Below are 16,374 nucleotides of genomic sequence, written 5' to 3' on the forward strand. Positions count from 1 at the left end.
GGGACATGTTCAGTTAGACGTTCAAGTAAAGATGTTGAACGGAGAACTGGCAACACTAGTCTGAAGTTCATGGAAGAAGTTTGGGCTGACATATTTAAAACCATGAGAGTGGATGAGATCACCTAGGGAGTGAGCATAAACGGAGAAGAGGAGAGAATGTTCCAAGTTCTGGACATTATAGTGTCAAGAGGTCAGAAAGATAGGGATTACCAGCAAGTAGGACCAAGAACAAACAGCCAGTGAGGTGGGAGAACCATGTTCCAGTGTATTTGGGAACCAAGTGGAGAACATGGCCAAGCCAAGATGAAGTCATTAAATTTGTCAAATTCTGCTGATCAATACGAAGATCATTGGTGACCTTGGTCAGATCAGTTTTGATAGAGAGTGGGGGACAAAAGCCCCCACTTGAAGCGAAATTGAAGAGAGAACAGGAAAGAAGGGATTGGAGACTGAGTATAGACAACTTGAGGTGTTGTGTTGCCCTAGGAAACCGCTGGAGGGAGATGCAGTGGAGCTGGAAGCGTGTGGGGTCAAGTGAGGGTTTTGTTTTGTTTTTTAAGATGGAGAAATAACAACATGTGTTTATACTGATGGGAAGAATCCAGTAGAGAGGAAGAGATTGATGGTGCAGGAGATGTAGGAAAGGAGAGGAATGCTGGAATTATGTCCCTGAGCAGGCAGGAGAGTTTGGAGGCTGGAGCCTTCAGTCAGTCTCTGGGGAGAGACTGGGTTGGACTGAGCCCTGGTACAGAGTCAGGGGTGAGTGTCCTGACACTGGCCTTGGATGACCACTAGAAAGATGACTCTAGGGGACAGACCAGGGATTGGCTTGGATTTGCTGAAGTTTCCCTCTGCTCACCAAAAGCTGATTCTAATTTGGATTTGAGCAGATGGCCCCGGGAGAGAGAGCATTCCAGGTGGAGGGACTAGCATAAGCAAGGGGCCTGCAGGCATTCAAACTGACTGAGGCCCAATCCCAATGGCCTGGAGGAAGTGGGTGGAGCCAGGAGGGAGGGGCGGGGTGAGACTGAGAAAATGCCATAGGTAGAAGGCAGGTAGAAGGTAGTGAGACCCCCTCACCTGTCATCCTGGCAGCTGAGGCTACACTGTACCAAACTCACAGTCTGGGTGGGCGCTGAGCACAGGGATTAGAAGAATCATGAATAGGGGCTTAGGCCTTGCTCTCAGAAGCTCACAGTCTAAGGGGATTTGAGTAACCACCATCTAGCTGGGTGTATGAGACTCTTCCTCCTGCTTTCCCCCAGTCCAGCTTGCTTGGGTGAGCCTGCTGGAGGGGATGGACACTAGGGTGGAGGTGAGGGGTCAGGTTAGAACCTGGCGTCAGGTCCTGGGCCCACCAAAGGCCCAGCAAGGGCAGTGTGGATGGAGCACAAGGCCTGCTGGTCCTCAGGCCACACCCACTCATGCTGGTCTCCACATGCCTTTCTGTGTCTCCAGAAGTCGACTGTGTGGGGAGTTGGAGTGACCCAGCTGGATGTGACCACCAGGACAGAATGGTGCTGGACTCAGGGGCTCAGGTGTATGAGCAGGCACCCCCCAGCCCGCCATCCAGTCCCTCATCCTTGGGCCACAGGCTGAGGCCCTCAGACCGAGATGGGACAGCACTGTACCCCTGGCCTCGGTCCCTGGCCTTGCCCCTGGCTCTCTCAGTCCGCTCAGCCCTGCGGCCCCGGCCTGAGCCGCAGCCCTTCTCAGAGCTGCACTTGGGCCACCGTGGCCACATGCGTCGCAGTGAGAGCACCTACACCGTAAACAGTATTGGCCGGCGGGGGGGCAGCACCCAGGGTCGGGCGCCACCTGGACAGGGACGGGACCCAGGTGGGGGCACCCTGCGGCCTGCGGCCTCCCTGCCTCACATTGCTAAGACTCGCAAGGGTGCAGGCCGTGGTGCCAGCAAGAGCCCCTGCATGTTGGTGGCCCTGCGGCCAACCAACATGGACCGTGAGCGGGACAAGTTCTTCCAGTCCCATTACACCTACAACCCACAGTTCGAGTATCAGGAGCCCATGCCTACGGCTGTGCTGGGGAAGTACAGTGAGGCCTCTGGACAGTTCCTCCATCAGGTCAGTCCAGACTGCCCACCTCACCCTGGCCCTACCACCTGAGAGGCCTGGCCTGACCTGCCACTGTGGCCCTTTGTGCAGGCAGTTGGCATCATTGAGGCTGTCCTGGAGAAGTTTGGTACCTATGAACGCTTTGAGGCTGCGACTGGGGGCCAGCTGCTGACCAAGTGCCAGATCTGGTCCATTGTGCGCAAATACATGCAGAAGGAGGGCTGCACTGGGGAGGTGAGTTCGCCCTGCCTGCGAGGCCCCCTTTCCACATGCTCCAAACCAGGCTGCTGAGTGGGCAATGCCAGGCCCAGCTCGACACTGATGGAGCTAGTGACCTCGGGCAAGCCCTGCCCCTGCCCTTGCCCCGGTAAGGTGGGAGCTGGCTCCAGGCAGTGGTGGGGAAGGGTAGGTGTTGTGGCCAAGTGTCCAGCCTGGCTGCCTTGTGGCATCAGTGGGCCCACCTGCACACTGGCCCCTGGGCTGGTGGCCATGGCTCAGGGCTCTGCCGCCTGCAGGTTGTGGTGCAGCTGAGTGAGGACCTGCTGTCCCAGGCAGTGATGATGGTGGAGAACAGCCGACCAACATTGGCCATCAACCTGACTGGAGCCCGCCAGTATTGGTTGGAGGGCATGCTGCGGCACGAGATAGGTCAGGGTGTGGGTAGGCGGGTGGGCGGGTAGGGGTGAGAGGGGGCTGGGACAAGGGGGGGGCAGTGAGGGTCTCCAGTAACCCCACCCCCTCTCTTTCTTCCCCTTCCCTCCGGAGGATGGGCCCCTTCCCTTCAGGAGCAGCTACCTCCTTCCTCTGGCTCACAGACATAGGCCAGAACATGCCAGCCCACTCTCTGGGCTCACCCTCATTTCTTGTTCCTTCTGGGTATCTTTTCCTCCCTCTACTTCCTCTATGATTTCCCTTGACAGTGGGGCAAGACTGCTGAGGCCCAGACAGGCCAGAGGGAGAGCCCTAAGGGTCCCACAGCCCAGCCAACATGCAGGCCCTCCCCGGTGGGTGGAAGTTCAGATCCTGGGAATGGAATTAGCTGAAAACACACAGAGCTGGGTTTAGGAGGGGTTAGGGCCAGCCTGGAAAAGCGAGCATGGGACACTAATTACTATTCTTTTTTGTCTGTCCCTCCTCATCAAGAATCCTGTTGCTCTGAGCAAAAGATGGTTTTTGCTGGGGACATCAGCATGATATGGGCATGCAGGATGTGGGGCTGGGGTAGTGTGTGAGTTCCTGCACCTCTCTGGGGGTTGGGGGGCAGTGTGAGTTTGGGAGAGTTTGTGTGGGTGTGTGTAGCCCTGGACGGGTGAGGGAGGGTTCATGTATGTGAGACTCTGGATCCTTGGGTGTGAGTTCACCTGAGGAGAGTCTTCATGCTGCCTGGGGTTGGGTGAGTATGAGTTTGGGGTGGAGGGGACTTGTGTAAGAGCCTGAGTTTAGAGGCATAAGGATATGTGAGTCGCTGGCTAGAGGTCCAGCTGGGCAGACCAGGACCCAGGCTGGGCAGGAGGGTCCCTTGGATGTGCGGCCCAGCGCAGCCTCTTCCTCGCCCACCCCACAGGTACCCACTACCTGCGGGGCGTGAACAACGCGCGGCAGCCGTGGCACAGCGCCGAGGGCCGGCTGCAGTATGGGCTGCGGCCAGCGAACCCCACCGAGGAGGGCCTGGCCAGCCTGCACAGTGTGCTGTTCCGCAAGCAGCCCTTCCTGTGGCGCGCCGCGTTGCTCTACTACACCATCCACCGCGCCGCGCACATGTCCTTCCGCCAGCTGTTCCAGGACCTGGCGCGCTACGTGCAGGACGCCGACGTGCGCTGGGAGTACTGCGTGCGCGCCAAGCGCGGCCAGACTGACACCTCGCTGCCCGGTGGGCGCCTGTGCAGTGGGGAGTGTCCTGATCTGTGGCAGGGGTGCGGGGGGGGGGGTTCAGGTGGGGCTTTGGGCCTAGGGCTCACGGCCCTCCCGTGTCCACAGGCTGCTTCAGCAAGGATCAGGTGTACCTGGATGGCATCGTGCGCATTCTGCGGCATCGCCAGACCATCGATTTCCCGCTGCTGACCTCGCTGGGCAAGGTGAGGGACCACGGGCCTTCGAGGGCCCAGCCAGCTCTCCCCATCACTGCGGTATTCCCTGAGCCTCTGATTGGAACTCAACTGAGGACTGGGTGCCAGGCCTCTCTGATGGGGGGAGCGTGGGTGGAGGTGAGCACAGGAGGTGAAATGACAGTCTGGCAGCCAATATAAGTGCTTGAGCCAGCCCACAGGTGTGTGTGTAGACACTGCACTTCAAAGGAGGTGAGAGCATTCCAGGCCAAGGGAGCAGTCAGGAAGGCCTGGGGAAGGAGGCTGGAGAAATGGCCAGGGAACAAGTCCTTGGCGCTGGGTATTTGTGCCAGGCTGAGGAAGTCGAATTTCATCCAAAGCAATGGGGAATCCTAGGAGCTTTGAGCAGAAGAGTGGCACAGATGGTTTGCCTTAGAAGGCTCCCTCTGTCATATGGGAGGAGAGGCCTAGGGAAGGGAGTGCAGGGGGAAAAGGAGGAGGCCTTTCCAATCACTTCTGCAGACTCGACGGTGGTCTGGCATAACCCAGCAGTGGCCGTGCAGATGGAGGGGAAGCAGCAAGCTGGAGAGATCTTCAGAGTGGATCTTTTTAACTCAGTGGCCACTCTGAGTGGGAGGGTGACAGATACTACGTGCCCACCTGGAATGTGACCTAGGGGGCTGTGAGGAGGGTGGGGATGGCATAGGCTGGCACCCAGTAATGCTGGATATGGGGAGTCTGAGGTGCCTGAAGGATATCCTGGGGAAGGCGTTCAGAAGGCAATTGGATACCCAGGTTTGGAGGTGAGGGGGGAAGCTGGACTGGAGACAGGAGTGAGGTTGTAGGACGTAGATGATAAAACAAGGTGTTGAGAGAAAGAGCAAACACCCAGGACTGAGCCTCAGGGTACATAACATTGGGAGTGGATCAGGAGGGGAGAGGGAGGAGTTGCAGGAGCAAAGGGCTATGGGCAATTGCAAGAGAGCTGGGACCAGCTGCCTGAAAGCCAGGGCACCCTGCCTACTCCTGAGGCCCAGCTTTCTTCCTGCAGGTGTCCTATGAGGATGTAGATCACCTTCGGCCCCATGGGGTGCTGGACAAAACCCGGGTGCCCCACTTCATGCAGGACTTAGCACGCTACCGGCAGCAGCTGGAGCACATCATGACCACCAACCGGCTGGATGAGGCAGAGCTGGGCCGCCTGCTGCCTGATGACTGATACTGCTTGAGGGCTACAGGCAGGGGCCCTGGAAAGAGGGCTCCAGATCAGCCCCCAGAACATGAAGCTGGCTGCTCTGTGCTTCCACAGCCTGCGTGTTTCTTGGGGAATGGGGAGGGCAGAAGCATTTCAGGAGGGAGGAGAGGCAACAGCAGAGAGTTTGTGCCCCTTGCTAGCCTCCCGGGACCCTGAAGGCCAACAGCAGCATGTCAGGCAAACTAAATCTGCCCTCCTGTCTCCAGCTGCCTTTTGAGCAGAGGAAAAGCCTGGGGGCAGGAGGGGAGCTGGATGGGGATGAGGGGGTGGCTTGGGAGTAGAAACTTGTTCTTGCACGAGATGGCTTTGGGTGTCTGCATACTCCAGTCCTTTCCTCCCCACCTGGCCCCTTGGTGCTCCTTCAGCTTTCATGCTGTCTACCTCTCACTGGGTCCTGGTGGGGATCTCCCTTCTTCTGGGGGTGACTGCCTGAGCCTGAGGTCCTGGCTTTCACACAGACTCAAGGAGCAGGGATCCTGGTAGTAGAGACCCAGCTGGGCTGGGGTGTGCTTTCCAGCATTTGCCTCTCCCACTGTCATGTATTTATTCCTTATTTATGTGCTCTACTTACTGGGGCTGGGACGCAGCAGTTTCTGAAGGTTTGATGGAGGGAACAGGGCTCCTCTGGAAGGCACCAATTGTTGCTAGCCACACACACACACACACACACACACACACACCCCACACACACACACACCCACACCCACCCCCCACACCACACACACACACACACACACACACACACACACACACACACACACACACACACACACACACACACACACACACACACACACACCCCTTTTCGAATCAAGCTAAGAGCTCACCTGGCCCTGCCTTCATCCCCTGCACTGGCCTCTACTGTCCCTGTCTTTGCCCACACCCTCACAGCTGGTCTCTGGCAGAGGTTGGCATAGCCTGGCAGCAGCCACAATTAAGCCTGAGGGGCAGGCCCCTCGTTCCTAGCTCTGAGCCCCTCCTAGACCAGGAGAGGTGCCAAGATAACTGTTGCTTCCAGTTTCATCTCAGACTCAGCTGTGTGAGGTTGACCCTGTCCTACTCCCTCCCTTGGCCTTAGTTTTCCCATCTGAAAACTTGGAAACACAGCTGCAAAGTCCTTATTCATTTAGTCAGTGAATATGTATAGACGCCTTCTGTGTGCCAGTTAACTGGTCACAACCCTCCCTGAGCTCCCAGTCCTGAGAAAAGCCAATTAAAACAATTACAATGAACTGTGTGGGCTCTGCCTACTTGAGATCCCTTTCTCTTTCTAGTCTCACTTCCCAAGGTGGTGAGCTCTAGCCTTCTCTAAGTGGAAAGAAGTACCCTTTTCCTGGCTCTTTGTGCCAGGCCTAGGGGCTTTCATGAGGTGGGGCTGGTGACTACACATGTCCCCAAATGGTTCACGAGGATAAAAGGGCTGTGGAGCAGGGCCCGAGGGTCTGGCCCTTGTCCCACTGGGGACTCTCCAGGGGTACAGCTTGGGCTATTGAGGATGGAAAGGGGTTGAGGACTGGGCCGTGGGCACAGGGCTGCCCAGGTCATTGGGACTTAGAGGTACGAATCCACACCCTAGTTCCTGGGCAAAGAGCCAGAATCACAGAGTCCAAGCTGACCCTCCAGAGTTTATTCACTTTCAGTGGTACTGGGACAGAGGGAGGCTTCGTGGCATCTGACCCCGGCAGGGCAGGATCCTAGATCCCATCCTGCTAGGGCGAGGAGCGGCCTGTCAGCTTTAAGGCTTTCAGGAATCTAGAGATGACGGAAGGGGTGTGGTCAGTCAGGTGGACCCCCCCCTCCGCCCCCCAGGCCACGCCCTCCCACCAGGTTTGGTCGGCCTCACACCTTCAGATTCGTCCCCAGCCTCTAGGTCGGGCTCCGGCTCCAGGTCGGGCTCTGGTTCCGTCCCTGGCTCTGGTTCAGGATCCATTTGGGGTTCCAACTCCGGCTCAGCCCCTTCAGAGGTCTCAGCTTCCAGCTCTGGCTCAGTTTCCTCGAGGGTTCCGGATTGCGCTGCCTCGGAGTCCTCAGGACCCCACGCCTCATCGCAATCTGAAGCTCTGGGCAGCCAGGGGCATGCGGTCCCTGAGCCAGCTGCCTCAGGAGTCCAGTGGCCTGGGCATGGAGGGTCGTAGCTTCGTTCTCGGTAGCCTACGGCGGAGGTGGGAGTGCCTCAGATTCATTTTACTCCTCTGAGGTTTCCCCTGCACACGTGCAGGTCTTTGGGGAAGACCTCAACTCCTTGCTCCCACGCCACGCCCCCTCCTCTGACCTAGGCCCCGCCCTCGCGCGCGCTCTCACCCGTGCCCACGTGCTGCCAGTCCCAGGCGGGGTCGGGCGCGCGCACGGTTCGCTGGGCGCAGCTCAGCAGCTCTTGGCAGGCGGCTTCGCCCTTGCTTTGCACCAGCAGCAGCAGGCGGCGTACCCTGCGCTCGGCATCAGGCAGCGCGTCCAACGCCTCGTATTCGGGCCCGGTGAGCACGCCCCGTGCCAGCAGCGCATCCAGCAGCAGCCCCGAGTCCGACTGCAGCGTCTCTACCAGGCGTTTCCGCTCGCGATCGATCGTCTCTGATGGCCTCTCCTGCGTGTTGCCCATGGTGGGGGCTGCATGGGAGGTGGGGGGAGAGAGGTAGTGGGGGCCGGAGCTCCCCTGACCTTGACCTCTCTCCCAGGGCCCCAGTGAACACTCGTGACTGGGGTCTCTACTCTGACGGCTCTCCCCAAGCATGTCCTCCCTCCTGAGCCCCTGCCACCTGCAGATCCTGCGATCCATTCAGACCCAGTTTATCCAAACTAACTTCTCTTTCCCAACCTGCTTCCCCAACTTAACAGGCAGAAAGACCTACAACTGATCCTGATACCCCCACACCCAGCTTGCAGTCAAGTTCTTCCCAGTCTGTCCAATATTTCTGTCAACCTCACCACTTACTTAGTCTAGCCTTTCACTTCCATCCTAGACCCTGCAGAGCCCCGAATCCCCCCACTCCCAGATCCTGAAGTGCTAAGAGCCTCCGCTGCTTCTCTCACCCACCGGAGGAAGTCCAGGCCCCTTATCCTGAGGTCCATCCTTCCAGGACAGGCCCTGCCCCTACACCACCTCACCAATGCCACCACCATGTTGTAACCCCAAAGTGGTCTCATGGTGTCTCCTGGTTCTAATACCTGAGCAGGGATACCTGAATTCTCTTGAGTCTTAGCTCTGACCAAGATCTCCCGACATCACCTGAGACCAAACTGTCTCCCTGCTGCCCTGGGAATGATTTACAGCCATCATCTTTAAGTACCCAGGGCCCAACTCACAAAAGCTACCAGCAAACATTGAATTTTCACTGTTTTCCTCCATAGATCCTCCCATTTTGAGAGGCTGTCTCTTCCAAACAGCAGGTGTTAGGCAGACATTAATCTGCTTTGTTCATTTATTGACAACCAAGGACAATGGCCCATCTCCTCTTGGGTGGCCTGACCCAGGCAGCAAGGCCCCTGGCATTAAGGGCAATTAGGTCAGGCCCTGGACCACTCCCCCTCTCAGCCCATCTCCCCTGGCCTTGGCTTTGTCCACAAAACACCCTCCTGGATCTCTTCCTCCCTTTGGGGTCCCGCCTTTACCTCCTTACCTGGTTCTAGGTCTAGGATTTGGTCCTAGCCCCCATCCTGCTTCCCAGGTCTCACTACCTGGTGTCATGCTATGCCTCCCTGGTCATTTCACCCCTCCTAGCCATACTGAAGTGTCAGCCCTTCCCCCAGGCCATGAGCAGAGACCAGGACTACACTTTACCCCTCTCTCTCCCTTCATGTCCCATCAGGGACAAATGCTGCTCCTCCACTTCTCAGTGAGATATCAGCATCTCCCTCAACCCCTCCATGGTCACCTCATCTCCTGTAACAGTCTCTCTGAGTACCGCTCACTCCTATCCCATCACCCCCACAGAATAGTGACTTTGACAACTCTCTGGGGTAGGGCTTTTGTCCCCATTTTACAGATAAGGGGACAGGCTCAGAGAAATCAAGTGGCAGAAGTGGAATCTGACTTGCTCCAGCCTGAACTACAAGGTCTCCTGCCAAGCAAAATGTCAGCCGTAACTACCTGTCCCCCACACCCCCACAGCTTATCAGAGAGAATCCAGACTATCTGTTCACTTCCCACGCCCTGGACAGCCAGGCTTTCCCCCACTTCCCTCCACCACTCAGTACTGGCACTTCCCAAACTTCACAGATGCTGTTGCCTAGGCCTGGAATGCCCTTTCCTCCCTCCATGCTGTGGATCCATCCTCCAAGACTCAAATGTCCCCTCATCCACCCCAATGCCTGAGTGTCCCACAAGCAGATTGGTTCCTTCTCTGTACCCCAGTGAACAACATACAGCCTCACCACTAGGCTGACATCACTGCACCGTGTACTGTGGCTCCTCTGCCCTCTTCACTTGAGGCTTCCAAAGCCTGTCCCCCCAGTCGAGTGCAGGAAGGGAGGGAGGACAGAATCCACTCTGTACAGGTGCAGAGAGGGAGGAGGAAGATTAGACTGGCCCCTCCTTCTCTCTCACGCCTCCCCAAGTTCTTTTCATGTTAGCCTCCTCCTTCCGTTACCCCGAGTCCTGTCCTCTGTCCTGTCTGGGGTGCAGAGACACCAGCTGGTACGGGTCCTCACCCTGAAACTCAATGCTTAGGAAGTGAATACCGAAGTTATCTCCTTCAGTGCTCACAGCCCAGATCCTTCCCGGAGCACCAGGCAGCTCCAGTTACGAGGCGTGGACGGGGTCTCTGTCGCCCTCCCCACCTCGCTCCCCGCGCGTCCTTTTGCTAGGGAGCGAAGGTGGTGGAAAACTGCGGGAGCCTTTGCGCACGTGCGAACCCTTAACTCCCCTCCACCCAGCCCCAGAGCTAGAGTCCTGCCGAGGGGCGGGGCTCACAGACCTCCTTCGGGTGCGGCTGGTTTTGGTGGGGCGCGGATTTTGCCCAAACTCAGTTTCTCTTCCCTACCGCAGCCGGGGGTCCGGGGAGCTCCCGGTCCGTGCGCTCCCGGCGGCCCCACTCACTGGTCGAGCCTTGGCTGGGGAGGAGATGACGAGGCAGAAAGGGCCGGGCGCGGTGGAGATGGAAGCAGCAGCTGCGGCGGGGGCGGGCCGGCCAGGGCTGCCGGGAACCCGGAGGGGGTGGGGAAAGGGGGCCATTCTTCCCGGGACGCGGGGAGGCAGGCCGCAGAGGCCGCGTACCGCCTGGGCTCGTACACGTAGTCTGCTTTCCCTCTTCACCCCGGGCGCGCCGGATGAGTCAGGGAGGGGACAGTTAAGCCCGCGGCCCCAAGTACCCCGGCAATTCCCAGGCGTTTTACACCCATCTTTGCCTGTCACAGACAAGGCTCAGAGGAGACCAGCTTACCCAGGCTCACAGAACGGATGCACTGCGGTGCTGGGTGTGACCCCAAAAGTCCCCGCTTCCCGGAGGTCGCAGTGGCCACGCGCCAGCCCTGGATTCGGACCCGGAGGATGGGGCCTAAGCAGGAGAACTAGGGGCAGACTCCCCAAGCACCTCCACCCTTCAAGGGTTCCTCGATTAAAGCCCTAGGATCTGGACGCTGCTACGAATGCCAAGTCGCCCCCCACCCATGACTTCTGTGCTCCATGGTCGGTAGAGAAAAGAGACCAGAAACACAGAAAAAAACGCAGTTTTATGCAGGGCTCGGTATTGGAGAGGGGCTGCCAAAGTAGGAGGGGCTTCACTCAGCCTCCAGCAGGGGCTCAAGGAAGCCGAGCCGGGCGTGCTGCCGGCCAGCCCGCCCCTCAGCCAGGCTGGTTTCAGAGTGGAGGGGGCCCTCAGGGGGAGGGGTTGGCCCCTGGGCTCAGGTAGGAGGCGCGGCTCTCAGGGGCGCTGTAAATGGTTAAAGCTCCCGGCAGGCTGAGGGCTGGGCCTCCCAAAGCGGCTTGGACATCCAGCAGGAGTGGTGTCCCCAGCATGGAGTCCTTCCCTAGGAGGAGTGGGGCTGTGCTCAGCGGGGAGAAACGGTCGCCTCCTTTCTTCAGGGAAGGAGAGCTTCACTCGCCTTGCCCTCCGGTTAGGATGAAACATCCACTCTCAACCCCCCACTCTCTTCCAGCGGCTCAAGCAGCTTAAGCAGTACTCTGCAGAGCAGCCTGCCTCCGGGGATTTCCCTCCAAAACACCAACTGCCCCGCCCACGCAATCGTGGTAGCTCAGGCCCCTATGGGCCTCCCCCAGGTCCTAAGTCACCACAATTATTACCTGGCCCTGGAGAATTTAACCCCTTGACCGCCAGCTCAGTCTCACCCTTCTCTGGAACCAAGGGCTGCAACTGCATGAGAGAACCCCAGGAAGCAGCTGGGGAGGGAGCTGGGGCTTTGGCTGAGGGAGAACAGCTGTGGACCAAAGGGCTTGGCCGAACAACTCTGAACCCCCTGCCCTCCCCACCCCCATCTTACCAGGGACAGCTCCATGTCTAAGTCCATGAGAGTCCACTCCCGCCCCTGGAGGCTGGTGCCCAGCACCTAGGGGGAGCTCTGGGTCAGTGGTGTCCTCCCCAGGCTGCACAAGCAGCTGGACCCCACCAAGCCCCATGCCTCTGCCCTGCTGAAGGTGTACTCACATCTAGGGGCCCTGCAGGCTCCACACCTTCAGGGGGGGCCCGAAGCAGCATTGGAGGCAACAGACTCTCTGGGCTCCGGGCTCCTCTCTCCAGGTCCAGAGGCCCCCTGTGCACAGAAAACTGCCGTTGGCCTGCAGTGCCCAACCCCACCCCCCATTAGGTTCCCAAGGAACCTGAATACATCAGGATCTAAATCTGACAACATATAGAAAATGCTGGAAGACGATCCCCCCACACACACGTAGAGGGGCACACAGAGTGCCTCTGCCTCCTACTTTTGGCCTGAGGTTTGGGTTGTGTCCCCTCCCTATGCAATTATCAACATCAGTGGTTCTTAAACTGTTGCGTACTTTACAATCTTTACAAGCACCCCAGTGGTTGCATTTAAAATGCAGATACCTGAGCCCTACCACTGACATGTTTCCACTTTCTAGGGGCCTCTGAAGCTGGTACTCCTTAGAGCAGCTCTGAGAAATCAGGTGAGACCGTGGTGCCCAACCGACCAGCCAGCCACCAAGGGGCAGAGAAGGCTGGGAAGTCTGGGGGCTAGTTAGTGCTGATCTAGCTGCAGAAGTGGCCCACAGGGCTTACAGTCAAAAATGGTCTCTCTGCTCACCTGTCAGGAACCTCCCTGGGGCCTCTTGGTTCAGGCTGCTGGGCACTCCTGGGCCCCTCGGGGCTAAGGCTCCCTTTCCCTTCCAGGATGGCCTGCACCACAGCCACAGGCAGCGGTGGGGGTGCTGTCACGCAGAAGTCACACTCGTTTGGGGCCAGGGCCAGCCCGGCCTCGCCTTCCCCCCCTGGGCTGGCTGGCTCTTCTTTGAGCAGTGCCAGGCCCTTCTCCCTGCACCAGAGAAAAGCTTCAGCCAGACCCTGGCACTGCCCTCTCCCCCATCCCCACAGCCATCTGGGCTGCCAGGCCCTCAGCCACAGGCTCCCCAGAGGGCAGCCCCTGTCCCTCTTACCTCCTGCCACCACTGGAGGGAGAAAGCCTGGTTCCTTCAGGGGATGGAGAGTCTTCCGGAATGTCAGAGATGATGGGGCCCCTGGCCCTGTGAGGGCTGCTGAGGCCCAGGGTGGTCTCTGGGAGAGGCTGTAAGTAGAAGATGAGGCCCAGCCCTTCACCTCAAGCCACAGGGTGAGCCAGAACCCAACCAGTACCACACGGGCTAGATCTAAGGGGGAAGGTTTAAGGGAGGAAGCTGGGCCCATGCTGGGGAGCCTGGGTCTGGTGGGAGGGAAAGCTGGCCTCCATCTTCTCTTCTTTTTGGGGAATGTGGAAAGGGAACAGGCTCTCCATAAACCAAGCTGTGCTCTAGGGAAGAGAGAAGCAAAAACCTACCGATTGGATAAAGTAGGGGTCCTGCAGGAGGGCACCAGGTAGGGGGCAGGCGTTGAATTTGGCTGGTGTTGGGCACCCCTCATCCAGCATCAGGGACCTGTGCAGGGTGGCCAGGGCACAGGCAGGGGGCTGGGCAGGTTCATCTCCCAGGCCCCTCAGCCTGCACCACCTCCCTCCCACAGGCCCCAGCAGCCAAGTCAGCAGAGCTGAGGCCTGTTGCCAGGGCATCAGTCACATGCTAGAGGCAGAAGGGGCTCCCCCCAGAGATGGGGGCCCTTTGGGGGTAGAGAAGGGAGGGAGGGAGTGTGGTTTGAGACCCAGACCCTCTACTGTTGGGATGCTTTGGGGTGAGGGGTAAGGGGATGATGGGGTGGAAATATGGGGTTAAGGTCCTGGAACTGAGGGGTCTGAGAGTGGGGGTTTTGGTGGTAGAGTTGGGGGTAGAGGGGGAAAGCCCTGGAAGGGGGCCCTTGGGGGGATGGCCATTGGGTGAGGAAGACTGTAATGCAGGGGAAAAGAATGACGATTCCAGGTGAAGGGGCTTCTGGAGGAGAAGGAGTCCTGCCTGGGTTTCTGTGAGGGTCCTGGAAGGGGTGGGGGCGTCCCTGGGTTTCTCACTCACAGCTTTCTCTTAGTTCCTGCGCTGCTGGACCCCGCCTGAAGTGGCCCAAAGAGGCACTGGATCAGCTGAAGAGAAAGCAAAGGGTTAACTCATACTTTGGACCTTGCCCCCCACCCTAACGAGGCACTCCAGGTGGCTTCCAGGACTGGGGGGCGGGTGGTACGTTGAGGAGTGACAGAGAGAAGTGGGGTAGGGGGGAGAGGAACACCTTGCCAATGACCCGGTGCTGCTGACCGTGGCTCTGCCGCAGCGTCACCACCTCCCTCCACAAGATCTCGTTCTGCCTGGGGGAAAGGCGTGGGGGGGTGCTGAGGCATCTGAGAGTTCGCCCGGTCACCACCCCCCACAGAATGGCAGGCCTGAACCGGCGCCCACTCGGATGATCACCCGTCCATAGACAACAGACTTCCTCAGCTCGGCCCATTGGTCTCGATGGAGGCGCCAAGGCATGAGAGAGGAAGGAGCTGCCTAGAAACGCTTGGAAGCCAGTGCCCCCTCGCCCAGACCCTCCCTTCCCCCTCCCCATCCTCCTCCGCCCCCTCCCCCGCACTGCCTGAGCTCCCGCAGCCGCGCCTCGGTGCTCTCCTGCACTCCCCGAAAAGCCTGCACCTCGCCCAGAAGCCGGCCCAGGTCCTCAGGGCGCCAGCGGCCGTCGTCGCCGCGCAGCGCAGGCACCTGCGGGTGGGAGGCACCCTCAAGTCAGAGTCGCAGGAAACAGCTGTCCCACCTCCACCCCGGTTTGCTGGTTCCTGCAGGCCGCCCCCACCTTACGCCGCACGCGTTCCAGTAATTGCTCTCGGCCGCGCACGAAGCTCGGGTGCTGGAACTCGACGTGGTCCCGTTCCGGCCTCAGCAGGCCACCCTGCTCGATGCTCACCACCTTCCGAAAACCGTCTAGGGAGTAGGGCGTGGGGGCGTAAATTGCCCCGCCCCCCCGCACCAAGTCACCCACGCCCGCGTCCCGCCCGGTCCTAGGGACTCACACATGTTGAGTTGCCGCACAAAGCTCGCCATGTTGCTGTGCTTGAAGTACTGGGGCAGCACTTCCTTGGCAAAGCGGCTCTGGTCGCTGACGAGGAAACTGGTCCCGCTCTGTGGAGAACGCCGCCCGCCCACCCACCGTGCGGGCGGAGACCAGACGACACCGTGAGCGGTGCCCGCCCACGGCGAAGCCAGCGCTCTGGCGCGCGCGCATACACACTCGCACTCACTCTGGGGACCGAGGCTACCATTCGTGGGGACGTGGGACGAGGCCAGGCCAGAACCAGCTCTGGCCTAGCCTGGGGCGACCACAATCTCTATCCCAGCCCACCCAGACTCCCTACTCGGTTCTCTGAAAGTAAGAGCAGAGGGCAAACCTGGGTTCCAGCCCCGGACGGCTCCCAGACCCGCGATGTGACTCTGAGCTAGAACCAGGCCCAGCCCTTCCTTTCTCCTGGCCTCTCTGTGTTCCAATCTGTCTGATGGGCAGGGTGGGAACTAAAAGACCTGGAAGATCCTTCGGGTTCTAGGTCTCCTCCAGAAGGCTCCTACCCTGTCCTCTGCCCGGAGGAAGTCGCCTCACCTCCATCTCGAATACCCCCTCCAAGCCGTCGCATACCCTGGACGGCTGAATCAAGGGACCCTCAGCCCCGTCCCAGGCAGGGACTGGGTGAGCGTGGACGTTCACTGACGTGGAGGAATCCCGGGGACCACTGAGGAAGTCGAAAGGCCCCAGCCCTCACCGGGCTCCAGCGGATCAGGTGGTCGGTGCCCGGGTCGCCCACCAGCGCCCACAGCTTGCCAAGGAAGGCTGGCACGGGACTAGGGCCCGGCTCCGTGGGCAGCGCGGCTGGTGCTTCCTGCATGGCGCAGTCCCGGCCCCGTTTAATGCTTGGGCCCGGCCGCCGCTGGCTTGTCAAAGCCGCGGAAAGTGCTGCGTTTGCCGCCCGCTCCGCCCTACTCCGCCTCCCGGCGCCGGGTCAGGTGGGGGCCACGTGCGAACCAGCGGGGCGGGGCTCTGACCGCGGCCTCAGCACTGGCAGTATGTGCGTGGGGGCGGGGTGCAGTAGGGAGGTAGACCTGCGTTCGAGTCCCACCCCTCTCTCAGGCCCGCTGTTTCCTCCTTTGTTCTTCGGGAGAATCCAGCGTACACAGCGTGGTGTGGGCTGGGAAAGTCCTATAAGGCGATGGTGTGGGCATAGTGAAGCCTCGGTTAGAGGGGCAGAAAGGAGCGAGCTTGAGAGCGGGAGGGTGGGGGAAGGAGAAGCTGGCCCCCTCCCGCCGAACCCTGGGGCGTTGTCATTCGGAAAATGCGAGTGCCCCGACACTGACCCCCGCAGCCGCACCAGTGGAAGTAAACCGTGAGGTCTCGAACTCTCCCACCCCTGCCCGGACCCCTCCTCCGGCATCTGCTGGTTCTCCTCCCTCACCCTTCAGAGCGGACCCGGCCTTTCACAG

At 59.5% G+C, this 16,374-nt stretch overlaps 3 protein-coding genes across 5 annotated transcripts; 1 reads left to right on the forward strand and 2 right to left on the reverse strand.

Moving 5' to 3' along the window:
* Positions 1-1,463: 1,463 nt before the first annotated feature.
* MATCAP1 (microtubule associated tyrosine carboxypeptidase 1) lies at positions 1,464-5,339 on the forward strand (the record flags this gene model as incomplete). Of its 2 annotated transcripts, XM_082863413.1 has the most annotated exons (6): positions 1,464-2,084; positions 2,166-2,309; positions 2,591-2,723; positions 3,640-3,945; positions 4,053-4,150; positions 5,172-5,339. In XM_082863413.1, 6 exons carry the CDS (start codon positions 1,515-1,517, stop codon positions 5,337-5,339), a joined length of 1,419 nt encoding a protein of 472 aa, XP_082719539.1. The 2 variants fall into 2 exon arrangements, with proteins under 2 accessions (XP_082719539.1, XP_082719538.1); XM_082863412.1 differs by lacking the exon at positions 5,172-5,339 and having other exon boundaries at positions 1,515-2,084; positions 4,063-4,136.
* A 1,651-nt stretch (positions 5,340-6,990) lies between these two features.
* On the reverse strand, positions 6,991-10,426 carry NOL3 (nucleolar protein 3). The gene is made up of 4 exons (XM_082863419.1): positions 10,286-10,426; positions 7,677-7,979; positions 7,221-7,526; positions 6,991-7,127 (listed from the first exon to the last, which is right to left on the reverse strand). Exons 2-4 carry the CDS (start codon positions 7,969-7,971, stop codon positions 7,120-7,122), a joined length of 609 nt encoding a protein of 202 aa, XP_082719545.1. The 5' UTR covers positions 7,972-7,979; positions 10,286-10,426; the 3' UTR covers positions 6,991-7,119.
* A 634-nt stretch (positions 10,427-11,060) lies between these two features.
* Positions 11,061-15,782, reverse strand: HSF4 (heat shock transcription factor 4; the record flags this gene model as incomplete). 2 transcript variants are annotated; one of them, XM_082863329.1, is made up of 13 exons in its annotated part: positions 11,061-11,336; positions 11,611-11,680; positions 11,808-11,873; positions 11,972-12,077; positions 12,588-12,815; positions 12,937-13,064; positions 13,314-13,410; positions 13,936-14,000; positions 14,144-14,219; positions 14,486-14,610; positions 14,702-14,829; positions 14,919-15,027; positions 15,660-15,782. In XM_082863329.1, the coding sequence occupies 13 exons, from the start codon at positions 15,780-15,782 to the stop codon at positions 11,185-11,187; spliced, it is 1,473 nt and encodes a 490-aa protein (XP_082719455.1). In that variant the 3' UTR covers positions 11,061-11,184. The 2 variants fall into 2 exon arrangements, with proteins under 2 accessions (XP_082719455.1, XP_082719456.1); XM_082863330.1 differs by having other exon boundaries at positions 12,588-12,711; positions 12,937-13,078.
* Positions 15,783-16,374: the final 592 nt, after the last annotated feature.

The sequence above is a fragment of the Leucopleurus acutus genome, assembly GCF_964270905.1.
Source record: "Leucopleurus acutus genome assembly, chromosome: 20".
In the NCBI taxonomy this organism is placed as follows: domain Eukaryota; kingdom Metazoa; phylum Chordata; class Mammalia; order Artiodactyla; family Delphinidae; genus Leucopleurus; species Leucopleurus acutus.

Excerpts from the sequence above, each read along its gene's own strand:
- NOL3 (XM_082863419.1), bottom strand. The coding sequence starts at position 7,971 with ATGGGCAACACGCAGGAGAGGCCATCAGAGACGATCGATCGCGAGCGG. Across the intron at positions 7,527-7,676 it reads CTGGCAGCACGTGGGCACGG|GCTACCGAGAACGAAGCTAC; the intron begins GTGAGAGCGCGC and ends CCTCCGCCGTAG.